We start from the raw sequence: 26,515 nt of genomic DNA on the forward strand, positions 1-26,515 counted from the left end.
ATACAGTTGGTTAAGCATTTGGGACGATGTTTACTTGAGACTTCTTATCTGTTATTAATCTTTGTGTTTTTGTTGTTATGTATCATCTAGTTGCCTGTCACTCATAGTGACCCTATAACAGCTCTGAAGCCTGCTCTGTCCTGAGTCAGTCTTACTGACTCCAACACACCTACCCCCATTACCCCAGTAGTATACTGTATCAATCCATCTCATCCAGGGTTTTCCTCTCCTGAGTTGTCTTTCCCTTCTGAACATGATGTCCTTCTCCAAGAATTGGTCTCTCCTGGCCACGTGCCCAAAGTATGTGAGACAGAACTTCAAAGTCCTAGCCTCTAAGGAGAAACTTGGCTTCACCCTATCCAGGACAGACTTATTTGTTTTCTTGGTGTTTCATGGTATGTTTAAGACTCTTCTCCAGCACCACAACTGAAAGGCATCAATTCTTCTTCTGTCATCCTTAATCATTGTCCAGCTCTCTGATGCATAGCAAGTATTTGTGAAGACCATGGGCTAGATCAGGCACACCTTAGTCTCTCAGGACTCTGAACAGGTCCCTGACAGCAGATTTACTCGGTGCAATTCGTCTTCTGATTTCCTGACTGCTGGTGCCAAGAGTGTTGGTTATGGAGCTGAACAAGCTGTTAATTTTAGTAGAACAAATAATAAAAATAGTCTGATACCTAGCAATCCCTCCAACAGTTTAGTTATGGCTGTTACAGGAGTCCTGGTGATGCAGTGCGTAATGCATTGGACTGCTAAGTGAAAGGCTGGTAGCTCAAATTCTCTAGCAGCTCCAGGGTTGGACAGAAAAGCTTTACAGCAGTAGAAACCCAGTGAGTTAGAATTGACTTAGTGGCAGTGGGTTTGTTTTTGCTGTGATTATTACCTTGTGTGTTAGTCAAGTCAGAACTGACTCATAGCGAACCCTCCATCAGGTTTTCAGAGGCAATTTAATAGCATGGGAAGAGATTGCTCCTCTTTCTCCTGCAAAGCAGCTGGTGAATTCGATCCATGGACCTTTGAGATCGCAGCGCAGCTTCATACCGCTAAGTCACCAGAGCTCCCTTGATTATTACCGAGTGGCAAGGAATTGGGGACGTGTGTCAGTCATTTTTGGTTTAATCACTGAGCTGATCACTTGTTTCTTCCTTATCTTTTGTTTATTCACTATGTCATGTTAATTGTGGAACAGTGTTCTGGTTATACTGTATCTCTCTGTCTCTTTGACTCTCTCTCTCTGAAAGACAGAGAGCCCAATCCATGGAATTCTCTCTGTCCTCACAATGTATCTACCATTGCCCCCTCACCTTTCCCCTGCTGCAGTGGTCACCTCAATGGCTCCTCATCTGAACTCTGGCCCTTTTTCAGTCTGTCTTCACAAGCAACCCAGGAGTGAGGATGTGCCTCTGAAATGTGAGCCAGATCTATTCCTCCATCCAAAACCTTCCAGTGGTTCCCCTTTTCAGCTGGGCAAGCAAGCCCTCCCCCATCTCTGTGGCTCCATGTCCTCCCACTCTCCCCTCCAGCTCTCTGCCGCCCAGGCTGCCTCCTGCCTCAGCCCTCTGCCCTCACCCTCTCCTCTGGGGCAATGCCCTTCCTTCCATGCCATTAGGTCTCTGCTCAGGGGTGATCTTAGTGTGGGGTTGTCCCTCACAGCCTTCATATCTGCTTCTTAGTGTCTAGGATACATCACATTGACACACATGCTTGTTTATTTGTTACTCTCTGCCTCCCTCTACACATAAACTCCCTGAGGGCAGGAATTGTGCCTCCAGTCTCTCTCGACTGTCTGCAATACTGGCATAGAGATGACATTGTTGTCAGCTGCCACACAGGCTGCCCGTGTCTTAGGGTGACCCCACGCACAACAGATCCAAATGCTGCTGCATTCAGCGCCATCCTCACCACAGATCTCCTATCGGACGATGTCCTGTTATGGGTTCCATGGCTGATTTTGAAAGTAGGGGCCCAGCCTTTTCTGCTGTCTTGTCTGAGAGTTCTGCTGAAGCCTGTCCAGCATCAGGGTCCACTGGCAGACAGAGTATGACTCCACACGAGGAACAGGGGCCAGGAGTTCTACCACTGAGCCACCACATCTCTGTCCAAATGGGGAATCGAAAGGACACATTTGATCGGTCACACGGTGCCTTGGCCCAGCCTGGGAGTTCTGTGGATGCTGGTGGCCCCGCTGGGCTTGTCAGTCTCCTTCCTCTTCAACTTGTCTTCTACCTTGACTTAAGAGATCTTTCTTTTAACTGTCACCTTCAATTTGAAACTCTTCAGTGTTTACCCATCATGTTCAATAAAAATCAAAGCTATTGAGCACAAAGATCGATGATCTTCATGAAGGTTGACATCCTAGGCTCTCCGCCTGCTCTCACTCCCCAGTCCAGCAAATGCAAGCCTTCCCGAGTGTCAGGGCAGTTATGCATACGTGTCTCCAGATCCAGCGAACTCGAGCCTTCCCGAGTGTCAGGACATTCGCACATGAGTATCAGCAGGGCTTTCTTAGCCTATTGAATGCCTAGTCATCCTGTGAAATCGAACTCAAATCCCACTCTCTCCTGAGGCCTTTCCCCCCCTGCCCTAGTTCAAGGTCAGTCTTCCTGCTGTGCTCTTGATACTTTAAGCATAGTTGATGACATGATTATGATTTATAACTTTGGTGTCCTAGTCTGCATCATCTCCAACCCACTGCCGTCAGGTTGATCCCGACATATGGTCCCCTCCGCACCTTTGTGCTACAGAGTAGAACTGCTCTGTAGAATTTTCTTAAGGGAAGCAGATTGCCTGGTCTTTCTTCATTGGCCCTGTTGGGCAAATTTGACCCTTTTAGTAAGTAGATGAGACAAACTTTTTTGCACCAGCCAGCGAACCTGAGTTCTCAGAAGACAAATATATTTCCTCTTTGTGTCTTGTCTCTGCCCCTGCACTAAGCTCGAAAATGTTAATGGTTTGATGGGTGCACAAATAGTACTAATAGTGCTACTCAAAGCTAAGTTGCTAGTGATTGAAATAGCAGGCAAACAGACTGCATCAGTAAATGCACTAGAGATATAGAATTCATCTCAAACTTGTTGTTGTGTACTGTCAAGTCTGAACTGACCCACAGCTGACTGCATGGGAGGAGATTACCATTCTATTTTCCATGAAGCAGCTGGTGAATTTGTACCATGTGCCTTTGGGTTGACAGCACAGCTCCTTATCACTAGGCCACCAGAGTTCCCTTCATCACCAAGAGCGGTTTGCAAATAAACCAAACCCACTGACTCGAGTCCATTCTGATGCACAGGGACCCTGTAGGGTTTTATAAGCTGTGCATCTTTATGGAAGCAGACTGACACCTCTTACTCCTGCACAGTGGTTGGTGGGTTCAAACCATCAAAGTCTCAGTTATTAGCTGAGCTTTCACCCTGCTCCACCAAGGCTCCAGTTTGCAAAAGAGGAGATCTTATCTCATGGTGCTGGCACTGTCCCTGGGCTGTAAGGGAAAGGAGAAATGTGGTGTGTAAGACACTTCCCCTTTCTGCTGGAAATAGCAATTTCGTGTTTGAAAAATTATGCAGTGACCTTTTCAGAGATCTTTCCTTAAAGATCCAGTATATGCAAACTTAACCCTTCCCTCCTATTTCTAAAGTCTTAAATTGTGGAGCAAATTTGACTTCAGCCCTCTCTGAATTTTCTGAACTTCATAACTAGAACCACTTATCAAAGGTAAAGAGCTGGGCATATAAAAATAAAACAAAAACAAAAACAAAAAACCCTTGACAATTTCACATACCTACATGCCCTTGCTGTCTTTTCTCACCATTACTTTTGTCATTGATAGTTCACAGAAATCCAGAGAATGAAGCTGTTCTCCACCTGTCACCACCTTTTAAGATTTAACACAAAAGCAGCTTTCTCTGTGCTGTGATCCTTGTGTAGGAGGGTCTCCCTGGAAGAGGAGAGTGGAGTCAAATGGCAGAGGCAGCTTTTCAAAGGAGCTTGTTTCAATGAAAATGAAGTCTTGACATTGCCTTTCAGCATGAGTGTTTAAGTTGCTAAGTTTGGTGTCACTGTGGGATAAGCACTGAACTGCTAACGATAAGGATGAGGCCCCCACTCCTCAGGAGAAAAATGGGAGGATTCCTGTAGGGAGCTCTGGCGGCTGGTGGTGAGAAGCTGCACTGCAAATCCCAAAGGCGCCTGGTTCGAATCCCCTAGCTGCTCTGTGGGAGAAACTTGGGCAATCTCCAGTCAAATTTACTACCTCTGAAAACCCTCTGGAGGGTCAGCTATGATTTCATTCCAGCTGCATTTAACTACATTCCTGTAACTATTACAACCTCAAAACGTTACCAGGCAGATGTTCTTGGTCCTGAAGGGCCAGCCCGAGTTGTTACTGACTCAACAGCAGTGGAGAAGTTTACACTTAGATGGCGGTAGAAGGAAAAGCAGAATTGCAAGTTTTAAATATGTCTCTTATCATGATGCATGGTTGTTTCTACAAATTGGGGACAAAAAACACTCACAGAAGTTGAAGTGTGTGATGTGCGGGTCAGCCACACCACAGGACAAAGGTGGGCAGTTTCCTGCCATGACGATTTATAGCCTTGGAAAGCGGCTAGTGTTGCCAGGAGCCATCATGGACTGAAAAGCAGACAGTTAGGTTTTGATGTTTATTGTTGTTGTTATGTGCTGTCGAGTTGCTTGAAACTCCTAGTGACCCTATGTACAACAGCCCTAAACCCTGCTCTGTCCTGTGCCAATCGCACTGTCTCTGACACACCTACCTCCATTACCCCAGTCACTGAGTCAATCCATCTCATCAAGGGGCTTCCTCTCCTGTGCTGTCTGTCGCTCCACCTTCCACATAAATCCCTGGCTCAGATAAATGCAAGGCCCCTCGTCAAAGTTCTGTGTCCATCTGCTGTCCTGAAGATTGAGAGCCTGCCTAGAAAAGTCCTGAGGATCTGTTAAGACTACAGGTAAGAAACTTATAAGGAGCAGTTCTGTTCTGTAACATAAGGGATCATTGAGTCAGTATCCACTCAACCAATCACTATAGCAGATAATGGCTATGCCACAGCTTCGGGATTTCGTGCCTGAGTCAGATTCACAAAGCGATTAATCTCCCATGCAGAAATCAACTGTTTAGGAGGTTAGAAACAGACTGTTTGAAATTAGATCATTTTTTCTGTGTCCATGTGTAAATGGAGTATAATTTGTATGATTTCCTGACAGAAATGTTTCTGTCCGGCTTGGGACTGCTCCCATTCTAGCAACACCACAAAATATCCTCTAGATTGATGAGTCGAGATTCATTTGCTTGGCTAGAGACGCTGACCACGCACAAACATTCATTAAAGATTGGCAGTTCTGACACACCAAGCTGTGCCGTAGAAGAATGGCATAGCATAGCTGACTGTGTGAAGATCACAGCCAAGAGTACAATGTGCAGTATTTCTACGCTAATGTGAGGGCTTACACCAATTAACGTGTTGGTGAAGGGATTGGCTTCTTTTGGTTTGATATCCCAGGCACCGGATGTGCAAATGGAAATAAGGCCTGCATTCTGCCTCAAGAGAAAGGGATGAAGGTAACAGATTACAACACGGTGTGGAGAGAGGGCGCTTAGTAAGTCTTTGATGAATGAATGAATAAATGAGCATGTAAGCTATAATGGCATAGGAACCTCAGAGGCCACGGATGCACCCCAGAAACACATTTGTAGTTGTTGTATGCTATCAAGTTGAAATTGACTCCCAGTTGAGCCTTCAGTGGGTTTTCAGAGGCTGTAAATCACATGAGAGGAGATTGTCCATCCTCCTCCTGTGGAGCAGCTGGAGGATTCAAACCACCAACCTTTGGATTGACAGTACATCTCCTTTCCATTAGGCCACAGGAGCTTGGACTAGAGTGAAACACAACTCTATGTACAACAGAGTGTTGACTGCTCCCGTACCCTCCTACAATTGTGGCTGTGATTGCGTGCTTGCGTTCATTGTAACAGCTGCTACATCAGTCCATCTCTTGGAGGTCTTCCTCTTTTTTTGATGACTCTCTGCTTTACAAAATATGATGTCCTTCTCCAGGAACTGGTTCTTTATGAGAACATGTCCAGAGAATGTGAGATGAAATCTCACCATCATCATTTCTAAGGAGCATTTTAGTCGTACTTCCAAGACATTTTTGTTCATTCTTCTACAGTCTCAGGGACTATTCAATATTCTTTGCCAACCTTAGAATTCAAATCCATCAGTTCTTCTCTGGTCTTTCTCATTCACTGTCTAACATGCATATGAGGTGATGAGGTGATTGGAAATACTGTGTCAAGGGTCGGCCCTCTTTAGTCCTCAAAGGGACATCTTTGTCTTGTACCTTCTTAAAGATGTCCCTTTTAATGGATTTGACCAGTGCAAAATGTTGCTTGATTTCTTCCATGGTCATTGATTGTCAAGCCAAGTAACATGAAATCCTTGACAAACTTCAATATTTTTTATGTTTATCATGATGTTTCTAGGACTCTGAGGATTTTCAGTGTGTGTATATATCTAATCCACAGTCCTAAGGCCTGTTTTAAATTGTTGTTGGTCAAACATTTTTCTAGGTCATATAGCCCTGGTGTGTCCACTTGCCATACAGAGGTAACCTGTGGTCGCTGTGAAGCTGAACACTGTGACACTGATGTGTCAAATGAGATAACGGTTACCCATGGTGGACAGTGTTTGGTGGCCTTCCCCCATTAAAACAAGCTCGGAAGCAGGAGTGGCATCCACTTCCATAAATAGCTTGCCTCTGGAAACCCTATGAACCTGGAGAAAGGATGAAAGTCACGCACGCAAGTGTTGAGGACTTTCGTTCATAGGGTTGCTATGAGCTGCCTACGACTCGACAGCACTTAACAGCAACAACAACTATACACACACACACACACACACACACACACACGCATATATACACACACACATATTGTTGTTGATTGTCTTCAAGTCAAGCATGACTCATTAGCGACTCTGTGAACAAAAGGCCTGAAGCCCCTCTACAACTATCAACATTTATCAAAGTTCATAGAGTTTACGGAGGCAAGTGGTTTAGGAAGTGAATGTCACTCCTGCTTCCAAATCTGTCATAGAATGTTATTAGTTGAGTCACCTGGGATGTATGGCGATCCTGTGTTCAGCAGCTCAGAACCCTTCCCTGTCCTGAGCCAGTCTCTCTAATTCTGACACACCAACCCCCATTGTGCCAGTCACTTTATCAATCCACCTCATCCGGGGTCTTCCTTTCCTGTGCTGTCCGTCCATTCCTCTGAGCATGATGCCCTTCTCCAATGACCAGTCTCTCCTGGCCACATGCCCAAAGTAAGTGACATAGAGCTTCAAAATCCTAGCCTCCAAGGAGAGTCTTGGTTTCACCCTCTCCAAGACAGACCTATTTGTTTTCTTGGCAGTCCATGGTATGTTCAAGACTCTTCTCCAGTACCACAACATAAAGCCATCTACTCTTCTGTCATTCTTAGTCATTGTCCAATTTTCTGAAACATAACAAGTAATTGAGAAAACCATGGCCTGGATTAGGTGCCCCTTTGTGTGTGTATACACTGATGGGACCTGGTGCTGCCAACTCACAGGCGCACAGTTCAAATCCACCAACAGACCTGCAGGAGATAGAAGAGCAATCTCCTCCCAGGCAATTTTTTTGCTGGAGGGTCGGTCCACTCTGAGTCAGTTCTGACTCGATAGCACACAAGAACAATAACCCATACTGAGGGCTTTGATAGTCTTACTTCTGTTGATCACTTTCCTGTGGAGTGGGTACAAAGACCTCCCTAGTGCATAGCATTGCTATATGCACTGTAACAGTTGTTATTTAGCAACAAACACCTATGGTAGCAGCAGACAAGTTGGGGAAATCTACTGTCAAGGATCTCTCCAAAGTTCTAAAGAGCAAAGATGTCAATTTAAAGACTAAAGTGTGCCTTACCCAAGGCATGATCTTTTCATTTGCTTTCTGTGCCTCTGAATGTTCAACAATGACAAAAGATGACAGAAGAAGCATTGATGCCTTTGAATAATGATGATGGAGAAGAGGACTAAATAAACAGTGGGCGGCCAAAAGAACAAAACAACTCTGTCTTGAAGGAGGTGCAAGTAGAGTGCTCTTCAGAGGCAAGGATGATGAAACTTTATCTCAATCGCTTTGGGTATATTTTCATGAGGGGTCAGTCCTTGGAGAGACACTTGATGCTGGGAAAGGTAGAAGGTCAGAGAAAGAGAGGAAGATGCTTATTGAGATGAAGTGACCCCGTGACTATAACAATGGGCTCGAGACTATCAGAGCCTGTGATCATGGTGCAGGACAGGACAGGGGAGGGCATAATTCAGATCTGTTGTTCATAGGTTCACTGTGAGTCCTACTTGATTCGATGGCATCTAACACCATGAGAGAGGAAAGTCCATCTCATACCAAACCCAAAGGAGCAGCTGTCAAACTCATTACAATTCTTGGCAGTGCCACCTGTCCCAAACTCAAGAGGTTTCTTGGCTGTAAACTTTGTAGCAGCAGGACACCAGGCCTTCCTTTTGTGGTACTACTGGGTGTACTTAAACCATCAACTTTTTAATTTGCAGTTGGATGCAAACCCAGAAAGACAAGTATGGTTTCTGGAGGAGAGAGAGTGGAAGGGAATTTGCACCACACAGAGCAGAAGATGACTGTTTCCAAATCTCAACCCCAGATTAGGGTGGACAAGAGAAATTAATAAAACAACAATTTGGTCTCTCGTGGAAATGCGAAACCAGTGACTTAGGGTCCTGGCCTCTTGGCCTCTCCTAGGTGTCCTTAGCACGAGCTAGTCTCCTAGGAGTCCAGATAACGTGGACGCCAAGGGCCCAGCCCCATTACCATGGTTAACCAGAGAGCCACCACCAAGATGCAAGGCACTCTGGGAAGTAACCCACCACTGGTGAGTGGCTGGCCTCCTGAAATACTAAAGCCCCCCTTCAGTGGGCATCATGACAGATGATAAATTGTCTACTTCTCCCTTGCTGAAGAAGAGGTGAGCCTACTCATTGAGGCCCACTGTCACTCCTGAAGATGGCCTTTATTCTAGTTAAGGCCATTGCAGCTGCAAGAAGAGAAGCAAAGGTGGACTGGGTTGGCACGAGTGTGGGCCAGCTTGATGGAAGCTGAGGGCAGACACCGAAATGCCAGGCCTCACAGCGTGGGGAGCCGCCAGCATGTGAGGAGACTCCCGGCCTTTTCCTCTGTGGCTGGTATCAGGCACTGTGGTCTTTTTTTGTCTTCACACTTCTGCTACCAATTCCCTTCTCTCCTTCCCCAGGCATCACTGGTTTATTCCTGGTTTCTGCTCCCTTACATGCCTGGCATGCACCTTGTGGGCCCCAGGTTTACCTCAAGATCTTTCTGCTCCGTTTTGGTGACAATTACTCCCACATCTGTGGGGAAGCTTGCTGAGGGTCTCATATTTTCTTGTGAGGCCATGCACCTCCGGGTTTTCAGAGGCAGTAAATCTCATGGGAGGAGACTGCCCCTCCTATTCCAGAGGAGAAGCAGATGGATTCAAACCATATGCCTGTGGGACTTCAACACAGCTTCTTACCACTAGGCCACCAAAGCTCCAACTCTAGTCTTTATATCTTTTCTGGTTTGTGACAGGTTCGAGGGGGTTGAGAGGATATATTTAAAAACAAACAAAAACTCACCTTATATTTTTTAAAAAAAAAAACTATTTTACATTGGCTTGCATACAATGTTCATATACATTGTGTTTCACATTATCTTGCATTCACATTGTGTTTCTTACAATTATCGTCATTCATTATGTGTTATAAATTGATTCACCATGCCCATCATTACCCTATCTTTAGAGATCCCTGCCAGATCGTTCCTATTTAATTTACACTCCCCACCTCTATCTACCAAATTGTATGACCCTATGATTTTGCCCCCTGCCCAGTCTCCTCCCCTCTTTGTTCCCACCCTTACATCCCTTGGGTCCCCATACACATTTTACTAGTTATCCTTCTGTTTTTACAATAATATTCCACTGTGATATTTGTCCTTATGAAACCGAGATAGTTCACTCAGCATAATGCACTCCAATCTCTCCCAAGTTATGTGGTAATTTTCTAAATCATTGTTCCTGAGTGCTGTGTAGTATTTCTGTGAATGTAACACAATTTCTCAATCCATTCAGTGTGGTTGGGCATTTGGGTTGTTTCCATGCTCTTGTGATGGTGAATAATGTAGCTATGAACATTGGTGGACAAATCTTTATTTATGTCTCAGTTCTAATTTTCTCGGGGTATATTCCTAGCAGTGAATAATGGGGTCATATGGAAAGTCTATTTTCAGCTTTTTGAGGAAACACCAAACTGCCTTCCAGAATGGTTATACCATTTAACAATTCTACCAACAGTATATAAGAGTTCCTATCTCTCTGTATCCTCTCCAACATCTATTGCTTGCTGTCCTGTTAAACTTTGGTTTAAAACAGCATGGTACCAGTACAAGGACAGGCACATAGGCCTGAGGTCTTCTTGTACTGTGCCTCTCTCTCCTGCAAAGCTGTCCTGGATGCCCTTCTGAGTGTCCCCCTACACTGGAGACCAGGGTTGTGTGTTAGTGTTCCAAGTATGCATTACACAGAGCTAATATTCAATAACTGGATATCCAACACATGACCAAATGGATGATTTACTGTGTTCCTCAGAACAAAGGGAGTGAGGAAGACAAGTAAAGGCCAAGTCAGAGGTAAAGGGCTGTGTGAAGCTGCTGTGGTGGTAATGGCCTTGATCTGTGCTGGATGGGGTTGCATGGTGACCACCTGGTGGGCATAACTTGTTGGGTCAATGATGTTTTGAGTGCAAAGGTTTTGGAGTCCTCCACTACCCGCACCTTCCACTACTGGCATCCTCCACTATTCGCTCACATGGCAGTGGGACTTACTGTGTCCTTGATGAGATGATAAGGTGGGGCTTCTTGGTGGCGCTGATTCCTTGTTCCTTTTTCAAAGTCATTCCAATGATTGCTTGATTCATCTGCCTGGTTTTTGTTTCCAATTTAATACACACACATGAATAAGATTGGAATGGAGAGAGATAAAATCTAAGGGTCAAAACTCATACTCCCTGCCGACAAGTTGGACCAGACTCCTCACTGACCCTCAGCTATAAACTGCCCTGGAGAAGACTGCCCATCTTCCCCCCACAAGCCCCCATGGATTATGCCCCTGAGCTGCAGTTCAAAGGTTTGGTGGTGGTGGTTGTGTGCCATCAAGTTGGAACCAACCTATAGTTGACCCTCCCAATGATTCAAAACATGTACCTTTGTGTTAGCAGACAAATTCCTTACCACAAAGCCACCACAACATCCTAGACTTTGAAGAACTTGATGTTAAGCAGAGGACAAAGAAAAGTCTATTTGCAACTTTTTGAGAAAGCGTCACACAACCTTCCACAGTGGTTGCACCATTTTATACTCCCACTAACAGTGAAGAGGGATTCCAGTTACTCCACAACCTCGCCAGCATTTGATGTTTGCTTTTCTGTTAAATTTTGCTATTCTTACAGGGGTGAGATGATATCTCATAGTTGTTTTGATTTGCATCTCTCTTGGAGCTAGGGATTTTCATGTGCTTGTTGGCCATCTGAATGTCTTCTTTGGTGAAGTGTCTGTTTCTCAAAAAGTTGCAAATAGAAATATCATGTGACCCAGCAATTCCACTACTGGGAATTTACACTAAAGAAATCATGACCACCACCCAAGCAGATATATGCACACCCATGTTTATTGCAGCTTTGTTCTCAATAGCAAAGAGCAGGAAACAACACAAATGCCCATCAACAAACGAATGGGTAGAGAAGCTCTGTTATATTCACATAATGGAATACTATGCAGCATTGGAAACAAAGAAGTCCTGAAATATTATGCAAAATGGATGACCCTGGAGGACATTATGCTGAGTGAAATATCTCAGTCACAAAAGGACAAATACTGCATAAGGCCATCGTTGTAAAACAGGACTGACATCAGAGTTGAGGGAAGACAGAAAAGGAGGGGAAGAATGAAGTATATTGCATTGAAGCAGATGAGGGAGACAACTGTTTAAAAGGGACATATAAATGGGTATTTTTGTCATTACAGAAGTCCAGAGTGAAGGCTGCATAGTGGAGTGGACTTGGGTGGAGGGATTGTATAACAGTGAAAGAATTTTTCTTTTACTTTTCAAAGAGAAGAACAATTCAGGGGGAGAGGATGGGCAGGAAGAAAAGTGCAACTATGAATCAGTGGAAACCCTAAGTCTCTGTAAACTTATATTGAAATGAATAAAAAAAGAAAAGTCTCCAGACCATTTTACAGTGCAGAAGTTAATCAGCATACATGAGGTAGAGGGATCCTTGGGCAGTGCAAACAGTTAACACAGTGCTAACGGAAAGGTTGGAAGTTTGAGTCCACTCACAGGTGCCTAAGAAGAGAAGTCTGGCAATCTGCACTGGGAAAATCAATGGCTGAAAACATGGTGGAGTATAGATCTTCCATGGTGCCCATGGGCCACCGTGAGGTGGAGCTAACTCAACAGCAAGTGGTAGGCTGCTGGTTTATGAATCCTCGATTCAAGCTCTTTGCCACATAGATTATTTGCAGACGTCTCCTTCCAGGTTGTGGTTTGCCTTTCCAGCCACCTAAATGTCTCTCAAAGAGCAGGAGATTTTCATTCTGGTGAAGTCAGCTTATCAGCTATTTTTTAATTTCATGAGTTCATGCCTTTAGTGATATTATGATTAAGAATATGTGCTCAATCCAAAGTCCTAAATATTTTCTTGTTTCCTTAAAACAATTTTATAGTTTAGAAAGTTTCTAAGTTTTCTGTTAATTTTTGCTTATTATGAGATAGGGTTAAAGCTTACTCTTTCTCTTTTTATTTTATAGGGTCGCTATGAGTCACCTGCGACTCAACGGCACTTAACAACAATAACATCAACATAGTGAGAGAGATCAGCTGGCCCAGTGGACAGAAGGCGACGTTACCAAGACAAAGGTGGCTGACTTTTAGTCTGCGGCCCTCGGGCCTGTCTTTCATTGTTTTTGTTCAGACATTCCTCTAGGTCATATAGCCCTGGTGTACAAGTTGCCGTACAGCAGTCACTTGCGGTTGCTGTGAGGCTGAACACTGTGACACTGATGTGTGTCAAATGCATTAATGGCTGGTTACCCAATGCAGACAGAGAGTCAGGTGGAGCTCCCTGATTAAAACAAGGTTGGAAGCAGGAGTGGCATCCAATAGCTTGCCTCCATAAACTCTATGAACCTAGAGAGAGGATGAGAGACACCCAAGAGTTGAGGACTCTCCTTCATAGGGTCGCTATGAGTCGCCTGCAACTCAACGGCACTTAACAACAACAACAACAACAACGGATGTTAGATTTTTCTAGAATCATTTGTTGAAGATTATCCTCTTCTATTTTTCTGCAACTTTGTTTAAAAAAAATCAGTAGTCCATATATGTATGGACCTATTTTGTAGACTTTTCTTCTCAGTTCTACTGATCTATTTTCCTTTAGTTCTGCCGGTAGTATCTTGATTGTTATATTATAGCTTTGTAATTTTTATAATACATTTAAAAATTAGGTAGTCTTTCTACTTTATTCTTTTTAAAAGATTGTTTTGGCTCTTGTAAGTCTTTTTAATTTTCTTATAAAGTTTAGTCGCTTTATAAAGCTCATCAGTTCTCTGCAAGGGAGCTCTGGGCGCCTAGTGCATAAGGAGTTGCCCAGCCAGCCTAGCGGCATATGGTTTGAATCCACTGGCTATTCTGTGGGAGGAGGAGGATTATGCCACCTGTGTGATTTACTGCCTCTGGGAACTTGCTAGAAGGTCATCTGTGAGTTGGTTCTGACTCAAAAGCATGTAGCAACCAAAACTTCTAAAAAACAAAACAACACTCTTCCGGGTTTTTCACGTGATTGCATTAATCTTTGAATCAATTTTGGGAGAAGTGACATCTTAACAAATTGTCTTTCAGATCCTAACCATGGTAGGTTTCTCCATTTGTTTAGATTATCTTTTATTTTCCTTGGCAGTATTTTAGAGTTTTTGTTGTAATGATGCATCTTTTGTCAGATTCCTAAGTATTTAATAGTTTTGATGTTATTATGAATGGTATTTTTTGTCATTTTGGCTTCTGTTCATTGTTACTATATAAAAATAGAATTGATTTTATGACATTGTTCTTGTATCCTGCTACATAACTAAATGCAATTATTAATTCTGGTCGATTTTCATGTTGTTATTGCATGCCCTTGAGTCAGAACTGTGGGAAGAACAGTGGGAAGGCTGCCCAGCTTCCTCTTGTAGAGCAACTGGTAGATTTGAACTACACGCCTTTGGGTTGACAGAGCAACCCCTTTACCACCATGCCTCCAAGGGCTTTTTATACACTCCATAAAATTTTCTACCCTTACTATCGAGTCATGGCAAATAAAATCAAGTATCCTAAAAAAACCCAAAACAAAACCAACCCAAGCCAAAACCAAAATAAAACAAAAGGGAGGTTTGGTGGCCTAGTGGCAAGAAGTTGTGCTGCAATCCTGAACACATGCAGTCGGAGGTCACCAGCTGCTCCAGGGGAGAAGGATAGGCAATCGCCTCCCATGCAATTAACTGCCTCTGAAAACCTGCTGGAGGGTCAGCTATGGGTCGGTTCCAACTTGATGGTAAACAACAACAACAAGACGATGTCTTTAGTTCTTTTTCTCAACTGACTGCATTGGCTTGGACTTCTAGGACAATGGTAAGTCGATAGGGAGGGCAGACACCCTTATATTACTCCTGCTTATCAGGGGAAAACATACTCATTCTTTTACCATTAAGTGTAATGTTAGCTGTAGGTTCTTCATCGCCTTTTAGCAAGTTGACATTTCCTTCATTCTTATATAGCTGTTTGGTTTTGTTTTTTTAAAAAAGGGTAAACGTTATTGTTGGGTATCATGATGTCAACTCTGGTCCCTGTGTACAATAGATCAGCCCTGCTGGACCCTGCAAGAGCCACACAATTCCTGCTGTATTTAAGCCCTTCTGGAGGCCCTAAAAAGGGAGTCAAACTTTGCCAAACTTTTCCTTCAGCTGTAGTTAGCTAGCAGTCATGAAAAACATAGATTCTAACCTTGCACTGCAGGAGTTTTCTGGCCTTGCCACTTAGAAAGCAGTAGGATTTTGGACAAATTACTCACATCTTTGCATTTAAATGTCTTCCTCTACAAAATGGGAATAATAATAGTACCTACTTTATAGGATTGTTATTAAGATAAAAGTACATTAACTATCACCCCTTCAGACTCCAATGCACTGTAGTCTAGTTGGAACCAGCTTTCAGTTACCCTCCAGTAGGAGACAGCCCATCTTTCTCACAGAATCATCACTTCTGAGTTTGCAGTGTACCTCCCTACGACAGGCCACCAGATCTCCCTGTACTTGAAACACTATCTGGGAAATACCTGACTATAGGATGGGGGGCTTAGGGTGCTGTTATAACCAGAGGGCCCAGCTCTCTGGCAACTTGGATCCACAAGTGGTTCTCTCAGAAAAAGATGAGCAATCTCCTCCCTCATGATTTGCAGCTTTGGAAGCCTGACGGTAATGTCTTTGACTTTTCTGACTCCAATAGCCATTTTGTGCCAGAGTCTACACTGACTTATATATAAGTGACTCCCCCACCGGCCGGTTTTCACAGACTGTAAATCATGTGGATTGCCCATTTTTCTCTATGGAGTAACTGGTGGGTTTGAACCTCCTGCTTTTGGGTTGGCAGTGCAACTCCTGACCTACTAAGACACCAGAGCTCCCTTGACTTTGATGTTGTTGTTGTTAAGTGCCATCAGAGTCGGCTGTGACTCATAGCGATCCTATGTACAACAGCCCTAAATCCTGCTCTTTCCTGTGCCAATCTTATTGTCTCTGACATACCTTCCCCTGTTACCCTAGTCATTGAGTCAGTCCATCATACCAAGCGTCTTCCTCTCTTGTGCTGTCCCTCCACCCTCCCAAGCATGATGTCCCTCTCCAAGGACTGGTTCCTCCTTGCAACATGTCAAAAGTATATTAACCGAAGCTTCAGAATCCTTGTCTCCAAGGAGCAGCCTGGTTTCACTTTCTCTAGGACAAACCTGTTTGTTCTCCCTGTTGTCCATGGTATATTCAGTACTCTAACACCACAGCTCAAAGGCATCAATTCTCCTTCTATCATCCCTAGTCATTGTCCAGCTCTGATGCATAGCAAGTGATTGCAAAGACCATGGCCTGAATTAGGCACACCTTGGTCTCCAGACTGACATAATTGTTCTTCAGTACTTTGGAGAGGTCTCTGACAGCTGACATTCCCAATGCAGTATGTCTTTTAATTTCCTGGCTGCTAGTGTCAAGAGTGTTGATTATAGAGCCAAGCAAACTAAAGCTGTGAACAATCTTAATCTCTGCACCATCCATCACAATGCTGTCAATCAGCCCAGTGGTAAGAATCTCTGTTTTCTTGATACTGAGTTTCAATCCATATTGAAGGCTGCAGTCTTTGACCTTCTGCAGCAATATTTTTGTGTGTGTGTGTGTGTTTTTAAATTAATTTAATTAAAGTTTACAGAGACTTTGGATGTCCATTCATTCATTGTTGCGCCTTTCTTCCAGCCCACCCCTCCTCCCAATTAGCTTTTCTCTTTGAAAAGTAAAAGAAAAAAAATCTTTCATTGTTATTCAAACCCTCCTCTGCCCACATCCACTCCACTATGCTACCTTCACTCCTGTCATAATGATAGGATGTTTTAAAAGGAATTTAAATTGGGGAAGGCAACTATATCCTGCTTCAAGATGCAATGTGAACAGGCCAGCTCCCAGGCATGCGTTCTGCTCCACCTTTCCCCTGACTGTCTCATTGTGTTGGGAACCTTAGGGCTTTACATCTGTACAGTCATCTAGTCCTACTGTAGCTACAGGAATCCTTTTTGTGTGCCACACCAGATAAACTGCTTGGCTGACTTCTGACCAGGAATTCCCCAGCCTGCCTGCACAGCCAGGAAGGCTGAGCTGCTCATGGTGGGGGAAAGTTGATGATGACACAGCAGCAGTGGTGCTTCCCAAGGATAGGGCTTACTGTGGCTGTATTCCGTGTACACATGGCTGGTCATCCTCTTAACTCCACCATGATGTCTGATGTAGCTGTTGGCATCTCCTGGAACAAGGCCCTCTCCTATCTGATGTAAAGTCCATGAAAGGGGGTTCCTAGGAACTAGCAGCTCCCCTTTCTTGCCACTCAGGTGGTGGTTGTTCTTGATAGTTGCTGTCACATGAGTTCCTGCTCATGGCCACTCCGTGTGCAGAGTGCTGTTCTATGGGATGTTCCCAAATTTTAGCCTTTTGCAAACAGATTGACCTGGCTTTCTGAGGTACTTATGGGGGTAAGTTCCAACTGCCAATCTTTCAGCAAATAGTCAAGGGCTTAGTTCCTAGAGGATCCAACAAAATTGAAGTCTTTGCCTTGCTGTTGTTAGGTCCTGTCAAGTTGCCTTCGACTCCTAGCAACCCAAGAACAAAAGATCGGAACCTTGCCCTATCCTGTGCCATCCTCATAACCTCTGATCCAAGTCCATTGTGAAGTCACTCTGTCAATCCATCTTTTTCCATCTTCCTCTCTTTCTCTGACCTTCCACCTTTTCCAGCATGATGTCTGTTTCCAAGGAATGGCCTCTCCTGACAACATGACCAGTATGTAAGGCTCCTTGCCTCCAAGGAGCACTGTGGTTGCATTTTCTCCAAGACCATTCTAGTTGGTTTGGTATTCTTATTCCCCCCCCCCCTTAATGGAGAAGAACTCAGCAGCCTCTTGTTCCCAGGAATTCTTGGCTAAACTCTCTTGGTTTCAGATTTAATGAATGTAGTCTTTCCCTGAGTGAGTAACAGGTTGCTTTACTCAAACTATGCTATCACAAAGTCAAAAGTTCCACCTCAATTTTAACTAACCTAAACATAAAGACTGGTTTAGGTTTTAGATTTCTAAATCTCCTGTGCCTCGCAGCTGCATTTTTCTTCTTTTCACTAAACTTTGTAGTTCAAGGTTTAGTGAATTATGCAAACCACACTTGCTCGCTCCTGAGTGTGAATGGAGGAGTGTTGCCCCAGAGTGTTGGCTGATAGCTACTTCTTCTTTGCTGATGGTTGAGGTGAAAGGCTTTTGAAAATTAATCTGTTCTGTAGGAGACTTGAGTCAGACACTTCTCAGGCCTTTTTATCCAGCACTAGTTTTTCTTAAAAGAATTTTGAGAATTACATATTAAAGTATATGGATGTTCCATCTGCTGTCACCATTTGATTATAGACAAACGTACAATATGCAAATCCTATTGTATATAACACCTAACAATTGTCCTGCACCACATAGCTCACAGCCGAACCAGTGTTCCAAACTACTGGTGTGATGCACTTAAAATTTGCAATGAAGTACCTTCTACATATTTGTATATTTGTGATTAAGCACACAAAGCTCTTACACAGGATTGGAGCTGGGTTGAACAAATTCACTTCATTTAAAACACAAACTCAACGCTTTAATCATATTTCTCAAAACTCCGCTTCACTGAGCTAGAGACAAGCAAGGCTAAATAGAAGGGGTGGAAAACGGATCGTGTATCTTTAACCCGCGGAAGTTAAAATGGCTTTTTTTTTTTTTTTTTGGTGGTGTTGTTGTTAGCTAACAATGGAAACTTTTTTTTTTTTAAAAGTGTTTCCCTCCTTCGGTCCTGTCAAGCAATAGAAAAAAAAAAAGAAGAAAAGACAAACTTGTTCCGCTGACTTTAACCCCAGACAAGCTCACAACTTCCTTCCTGCTTTCCTCCCCCAACCCCCTCCCTCTTCCCTCCTCCCGCCCAGCTCCCCCTCTCAACTTTTTTTTTTTTTTTAAATTCGCACATTGAACAAACACTGAAGCAGCGGAGCAGGCAGCGGCTGGGGCAGCGTCTCCACGGCCAGTAGGGCGTGAGGCCGCCCGGCGTCACCACCGCCCGGCCCCTTCGCGCAGGAGAGGATTTTCTTCTTTCCCACTCCCTCCCCCCGCTTTTCTGCGGGGTGGTCGTTCATAGGCCAGCGAGGAAAGCATTTCTGGAGCATTTTTCCTTTGAGAGCCACTCGTCCTAGCGAGGTCTGGTGTCCTTGGGCGCGGCAGTGTGCAGACGAGCCGAAGACCTCCTGCAGCCGGGGATCTACTGACTGCAGGTAAGTTTGGCCGCTTCTTAATGGCTTTCTCGCCCCACAATTCGTCTTCCCTTCCGGACTGACTGCTCCGGGGCCGCCGGGCCGGCGGTTCCCGTTTCAGAGCAAGCAGAGAGGGTGGGCTGAAGATCTGAGGAAGGGGGTTTTGTTTTGGGGGGCAGCGTGGCGAAAGGGGAGTTTTCGGGTGCCTGGCTCCCGCCTTCCGGGCCGCTCGCCCCGCGCCCTCCCCCGCGTGCTGCAAGCTTCACCGGGCTGTGGCCGCCGGGCGGCTCCACGGCCGCCGGACGAGACTGTGGGGAGCCCCAGACCCGGGGATGCGGGGAGCCCTGGACCCGGTCGTTCAGCCCCCGGGGCGGGGAGCGCGCTCCCCGCCTGCTTTGCGCGCATAACTCTGTGTACCCCGGGCTGCAGCCGCGCGCAGCTGGGATGTCGTTCCTCCGAGTGGGCACGGGTCCCAGGGTCCCCGAACCGCAGAGCACAGAGAGCTGAGTTGCGCGCTCCCGGCAGGGGGCTGCATTTGTCCGTTCGGGTAACAAGGGAGGCAGGCGTAGAGACTGGGCCCCGGGCGCGCGCCCACACTCTCCAAACACTTGTTTGAGGCCGGGCGAGCAGGCGAGGGCTTTACAAATGCCTTGTCGGTGGCCCTGCCGCCTGCCTGCCAGGCGCCCCTAGATGGGGACGCAGCCTCGGACCACCGTGGGGAACGTGCGCCCCCGGCACGCAGGCAGCCCCCAGACGTCGGCACAGGCAGCGGCTCCGGGGCTGCAGGTCCCTCTTAGCTTTCCTCTGAGTCAGTCTCTGATGCCTCTGAGAGGGTGGGCCGGCAAACCCGTAGGGAGGGCTTTGAGTGGCCTGACAGCGAGACAGTCTCAATCCTAGCGGGCTCAAAGGGACAATGGAGACAGTATCTGCAGAGCGACTGGAACGTTGTCCCCCCACTCCCCAGATCTGAGGCAGCCGCTCACAGCACACAGCACACTTTAGAAAACCAAGGAGTTTTCCCATCATTCTCCACCATCCCTCGTGGGTCCTCGGGAAAGGCTCCCAGTTGAGATTATAGGGGAACCTCAAAGCTTATTATGATCACAAGTGGGAGCGGGGGCCCGCGTGGAAACACACACCCTGACCACACTGGCTACTGAGGCGCCCATAACATCTGCCCTTGCCCAGCTGCTCGGTCTGCGCTTGAGCCTGGCGTTCCGGGAGTTAGGTTCTTTCCACCTCTGTAACCCTGGTCTTGACCTTTTCTCCCTTTCTCCACAGCAGACGGGGAGGCACGCATCTGTGTATGGAGCCCTGGGCGGGGGCTGAAGCCACGCTCCTGCCCCCAGCCCGCCGCTCGGGCTATGCCAGCCCTTCGGCGCGCAGAGCGGCGTCCACCCGGCCTCCGGGGCTAACCCGGGACGAGGAGGCGCCGGCTGCGGAGCGGGACCCCGGGCGGCGGCGGCCAGTACTATGGCTGTGTACTGCTATGCGCTCAATAGCCTGGTGATCATGAATAGCGTCAACGAGGTGAAGAGCGCCGACAGCCCCGGCCCCAGCGGCAGCCAGACGCCCGGGGCCCGGGGCAGGGCTGTGCTGAGCCCTGGCAGCGTTTTCAGCCCTGGCAGAGGCACCTCTTTCCTCTTTCCCCCGGTGGAGTCGTTGTCGCCCGAAGAGCCTGGGAGCCCCAGGAGTTGGCGGTGTGGCCGGCACCGACAGAGCAGCGGCAGCGGCAGCGGCAGCGGCAGTGGAGGCAGCAGCAGCAGCAGCGTAGGCAGCCCGAGCTGGGCGGGTCGGCTGAGAGGGGACGGGCAGCAGGTGGTGGCCTCTGGTACCCTCAGCCCCACTGAGCCGGAGGAGGCCAAGAGGAAGCTGCGGATCCTGCAGCGCGAGTTGCAGAACGTGCAGGTGAACCAGAAGGTAGGCATGTTCGAGGCGCACATCCAGGCGCAGAGCTCCTCTGTGCAGGCGCCCCGCAGCCCGCGATTGGGTAGGGCTCGTTCACCCTCGTGTCCCTTACGCAGCAGCAGCCAGCCCCCTGCACGGGTCCTTGCCCCGTGCTCCAGAGGCGAGGAACGGAGGACCAAATCATGGGGGGAACAGTATTCAGAAACTTCTGAGACCAACTCGCGGAGGACAGGAGGGGACCTCAGCCTGTGCCCCACCAAGGACCGAGAAGGAGTGGCATCCTTGTCCAGCCTGACTTCTCCGAAAGTACCAGGGGTGCAGGCTCCTGCTGCTTCTGTGACTATGGAGAAAAGAGGCCCATCCAGTCCCCCCTGTTGCTCACCCATCTCTGTGGAAATTGACAAGAGGGTCTCCTTGTGGGAAACTCCCAGCTGCCAGGCTCTTTCACAGGGGCTGAACAAAGTGAGCTTTGTGGTGGCTACGGAACTGACACCAGGAACCCCACTCACTGGGCCACACGATGTGCATGATCCTGCTCTCCCCGAGATTGGGAAGCCCCTTTTGGAGCAACATCATCAGATTGTGGGCAGTGAGATAAAGCTGGACTTGGCAAGGGGTGGATCCGGCGGTGGGGACCCCAGTGAGAAGATGGGGAAGGTAGCCTGTGACATGTCAAGCTCTTGGGCTCTTGAAGTCCAAGAAAGGCCAGCGATGACTGTGAACACGCAAAGCTCAGAGGGCCAGAGCTGGCTGGGGCTGCCTGCAGAACTGAGCTCTGAGGAGACCAGTAGTGGGGTCCTGGTGGTCCAGGCTTTGCAGAGCTCTCACAAAGGGGAGGAAAGGTGTCTCACACTAGAGAGTAGCCACTCTACACAGCTGGGTACCAGGGGAATTGAGGAGGGAATTCCCTCTGGCCGAATCCCTTTGCCCTGTTGGGAGACAGCAAAAGATCTGAAAGAACCTGGCCTTCCTCATAACCAGCTGGAGATGCAGCTTGCCACCCCCAGAGCCTGGCTGGGTCCTATGGAAGAAGCGGGGCTGGCCTGGACGCATGACCTAAGGATACAGTTGGAGGGCACCTGGGAGTCCCAGCAACAGGAAAGAGAACATGGAAGCTCAGAGCAGCTGCCTCCAGATCAGGAAGACAAACCTTCCCAGATGGAAGTCTGCAGCCCTGGTGCTATACCTGCAGTCATCATAACAGACCTGGGCACCCAGGAAGACGGGGGCTTGGAGGAGACTCAGGGAAGCCCCCGGGCCAGCCTGCCACTGAGGAAACTGTCCTCTTCCTCTGCGTCCTCCACGGGTTTCTCATCCTATGAGGACTCAGAGGAGGACATATCTAGTGACCCCGAGCGCTCCCTGGACCCCAACTCGGCCTTCCTGCACACCCTGGACCAGCAGAAGCCCAGAGTGGTAAGTCTTGCCTGACATTTCCAGCACCTCAGCTGCAGCCTTTGATGCCCTGTATGTTCATGGTTTTTCTTTCATTTCTACTGAATCTTGGGTCCTGAGGCAGTAACAACTTAGAATTCTGTCCAGGTGTATCTGCTGAGGACTTGCAAAAGACACCGACTCTACGCTCTCTGGCATGGGTTGCTTGGACCAGGGATGTGTGAGTTACAGGCACGTGTTTTAAGAGTCCTGGTGTGGATCCCCACTTCTCAGGAAGATGGTAGTCTTCATGGGTGTCACCAGACACTTCCCAGTGACTTCACAGAGTGAACATCAGGGCTCTCCATAACTTCTGCCTGAGCAGGTGAAGCATGTAATTCTGTGATGGATTCCAAAGGAAGAAAACTAAGGAGAATGTTATTGGATTAACTCAGCCTCTACTCATGCTGTAGGATAAAGAGCATTCCAGTTAGCTGATGGGGCCCTGGAGTGATTGTGGCCCACTTGTGGGGTGAAAAACCATAAATTATTCCATAAGGTATGCCCATAAGTTAGGTCAGGATGTTGCACTATGAGGTGGTCCCTACTAACTGAGGGGTAGTTTGATGTATTAATTAAAGTGAAAGCTGTGCTTTGAGCTAAGCATCCAATTTTGTTATGTCACAGAATGTTGTGTTTAGTTGACTTGTCTAAGATGAACGCTTGGGTGCTGTGCAATGCTAGACCTGTCTGAGTGGATCCACTTGCTGGCCTATCTGCGTCCGTTTCCATACACCTCTGTTTCGATTCATCCACATTGACTTCTTGTTTCGGTCATGGCAGTAGACGTGACTTTGTTTATTCGGCGTAGTTGATCTCAATTCTAGGCTGTTTGGATCAGAGTATCTTATAGTAGGGAAGGGTTGAAGCTGGCACACTTCTGAAAAGGTCTGGTCTTTTCTGAGCTTTTCCAGCTAGCATGGAGAAATCCTGGTTCAGCATCGAACAGTTGTGACTAACCCAGCAAGGGTTTGTTGAGCTACTTTAGGGTAGCCGTCAAATTTCCCAATAGTAAGGAGTTCCTATAGAGTCCTGCTGGCCTAGTGGTAAAAAGCTGAGCTGCAGTGGCAAAGGCACACACTTAGAATCCACCAGCTGCTCGAGGGCTGTATTATGCGTATTACTGCCTTTGAAAACCAGCTTGAGGGACAGCTATGGGTTGGTTCTGACGCGACAGCACACAGCAGTAACAACAAGGAGTTAGTGGGTAACTTTCGGATTTCATCGTGGGTATCAAGTACTAGCCATTGTACTGCAGTCAGTATGTTTGACTGCATCAACTATATTTACCTTGTGTGCCTTTCGCTAAGGTAATTTGAATCCAGAATGTGTCTCCGCCCCACCCCATTTCAGAATTCACAGTTGGGATTTTTGAAAATCAGGTGTTTTCTTCATGAAACTTTGCTTTCTGTTGATTACCTAGAGACAAATGAGTATGCAAAATGTCATGCCAGTCAGCCTGGGATGTTGTATCTGGGAAAGGGCCCCAGGCCCTTTGCACCTGATGCCAGCCTCATGCACACTCCCTGTGGAAGGGGGTGGCCTGGGAGGGGGTGGTGGTAACGGACAGGTGACAAAGTCTCTCATCAGAGTCGTGTCCTAGATTTCTCCGCTTTCTTGCCCAGCTACTAGAGGCTTAGCAACAGATGGCCCTCTGTGCTTTTTAACTCCAGAAATACAGCTGCCACAGCTAAAGCCATTTAACTACATCTCCACTGTTAATTTCCCATTCACCCCTTCCATTGTGGATCATCAACTCTGATTGACTTGGCCATTTAATGTGGTGTGATGTTGTTTGAAAGGGTCTTTTAACAAGAAGAGAGTTCAAAGGGAGATAAAATAATGATAGGTGATAATATTTTTTTTATTTGCCAAAGGGATGCCAGTAGAAAAATCAGAGGATGAAGTGGTGTTCTCCATTTAGCTGGCAGTTTCTGAGGTCGAAACAAAGCCTTGTTGGCATACTTAACTTATACTTTTAAATAGATTTTTTTTAAAACACCAGGGCAAAAATTTCCCATGCCAGAAGCATCCTTTGAATGACTTGTGACTGATGGGGGCAGTGGTTTGGAGGTGGGATGGGTGTGTCTTATGTGAGAGAGACAGCATTAGAGTTGGGGGCAGGGGGCAGGATGGAGGCATGGTGAGCGTCAGCTGGAAATGATGGCATTCTAGGAACTTTGAGCTTTTGCTTGAGTGTTTCCCCTGTAGGTCACTTTTTCTTATACAGATTACTATGCTGGAGCCTTATCTAGATGACCACAGACGTCTGCTCATGGAGACAAAAATCACTTGATGTTTTGTCTACTGAAAGCCAGACAATTCAGTTGACTGGGTGTTTCAGTGTTTACAGATAAAACTCGCAGCAGCGCTGTCTGAGGCACCAGTGTACCTCGCTTTTCTTCTCTAGATGCTGCTCTGTCCGTGTTGGTAGAGGGCTATGGTGGCTTAATGGTAAGAAGCTGCGCTGCAATCCTGAAGGCACATGGTTCAGATCCACCAGAAGCTCCATAGGAGAAGGATGGGCAGTTTCCTCCTGTGCAACTGACCACCTCTGAAAACCCGCTAGAGGGTCAGCTATGGGCCAGTTCATAGAACAACCACCTCCCTGTTGGACCCGAGACACACACTCTGAGCCTTTTCTTATGTGTTCACTCTGATACACAAGAGTTTGAAACAGGCATGCTGAGTCACATATATAATCCCCCAGCCCTTCCAGGGGAAAGAAAATGATGCTGCCTTCTTGGGTAGGGACCTTTGGTGCCTTAATGGAAAGGAGTTGTGCTGTTAACCAAAAGGCACATGGTTCCAATCCACCAGCTGCTCTGCGGGAGAAGGATGGGCATTTTCCTCCCATGCAATTTACTGCCTCTAAAAACACACTTGAGAGTCAGCTGTTAGTTGGTTCCAGCTCAGTGGTACTCGACAATAGCAAGACCCACCTTGTTGGTGGTGCAGTTTTAAGTTCTTAGCACTGTGTGACACAAACCTACTCAGAAGTTCCTTGGAAGCATGAAACTCTAGGGAGCTTAGTTCTACTCTGAAACGCAGGTGGTGGTTGTGTGCTGCCAAGCTGGAACGGACTCATAGCTGACCCTCCAGCGAGTTTTCAGAGGCAGTAAATCACACAGGAGACTGCTCATCTTTCTTGCACAGAGCACCTGGGGGATTCACACCTCATGCCTTTGGATTAACAGCGCAATTCCTTACCGATAAGTCACAAGAGGCCCCAATGTACAAGATCTGAAAATCACAGGGTCCTCACAAGTTGGAGTTGACCCCCTGACAATTGTCTTACAGGTTTGTCTTCCCATGGAGTTTAACTCTGTGCCTCCCACGGTGCGTTCTTTAGTCCCACCAAGGAATAAAGTGCTCGAGTGTGATGTGTGTAGGCAGGAGAGGCAGCCGAGAGGGAGCATGGAGCCCTGTCCCACTGCTAGTCTTTCCTGAAGCTAGACACCCTGTGGAGTAAGTAATGAGACCCCAGTCAGTAAAAGAGAATTCTGAAGACCTTTGTACAGTTAAAAATAAAGGAGATGAACTTGAAAACGAAATTACTTTCCCTGCTAGGTCATGAAAAGTAGCAAAGGCCCCTTGATTAGAAGCAGTCATGATAGGAATCAAGTTTCTCCTGTGCTTCTGTGGGTGGGGACATCCAGAAGGCCTCAGGCCTCCTGCAGCTTTTAGGAGCCTGGAACATAAATGCCTAAAATGCAGTGTGTCAGTTTGTGCTTATTCTTTTCCCCTGTAATTATCCCTCAATAGCTTTTCCCTTCACCCAGTTTACTCTGTGTCCATTGTTGTTGTGTTGAGAACTGACTCATACCTGACCCTCAGGTAGGTTTTTAGAAGAGTTAATTGCATGGGAGGAGACCGCCCATCTTTGACCCATACAGCATCTGTTAGAGTCCAACCTCATGCTTTCGGGATT

At 46.8% G+C, this 26,515-nt stretch overlaps 1 protein-coding gene across 1 annotated transcript in view; it reads left to right on the plus strand.

Annotated features, from left to right (window-relative positions):
* The first annotated feature begins 20,715 nt into the window (after positions 1-20,715).
* Positions 20,716-26,515, plus strand: part of ITPKB (inositol-trisphosphate 3-kinase B) — a 141,860-nt gene continuing 136,060 nt past the window's right edge. Inside the window, exon 1 of the mRNA XM_006897761.1 lies at positions 20,716-22,566. Within this exon, the coding sequence (XP_006897823.1) occupies positions 20,716-22,566 (1,851 nt within the window). The remainder of the gene's footprint in view (positions 22,567-26,515) is intronic.

Source organism: Elephantulus edwardii, unplaced genomic scaffold, assembly GCF_000299155.1.
Source record: "Elephantulus edwardii isolate Elephantulus edwardi_28Jun2011 unplaced genomic scaffold, EleEdw1.0 scaffold00214, whole genome shotgun sequence".
NCBI classification, from domain to species: domain Eukaryota; kingdom Metazoa; phylum Chordata; class Mammalia; order Macroscelidea; family Macroscelididae; genus Elephantulus; species Elephantulus edwardii.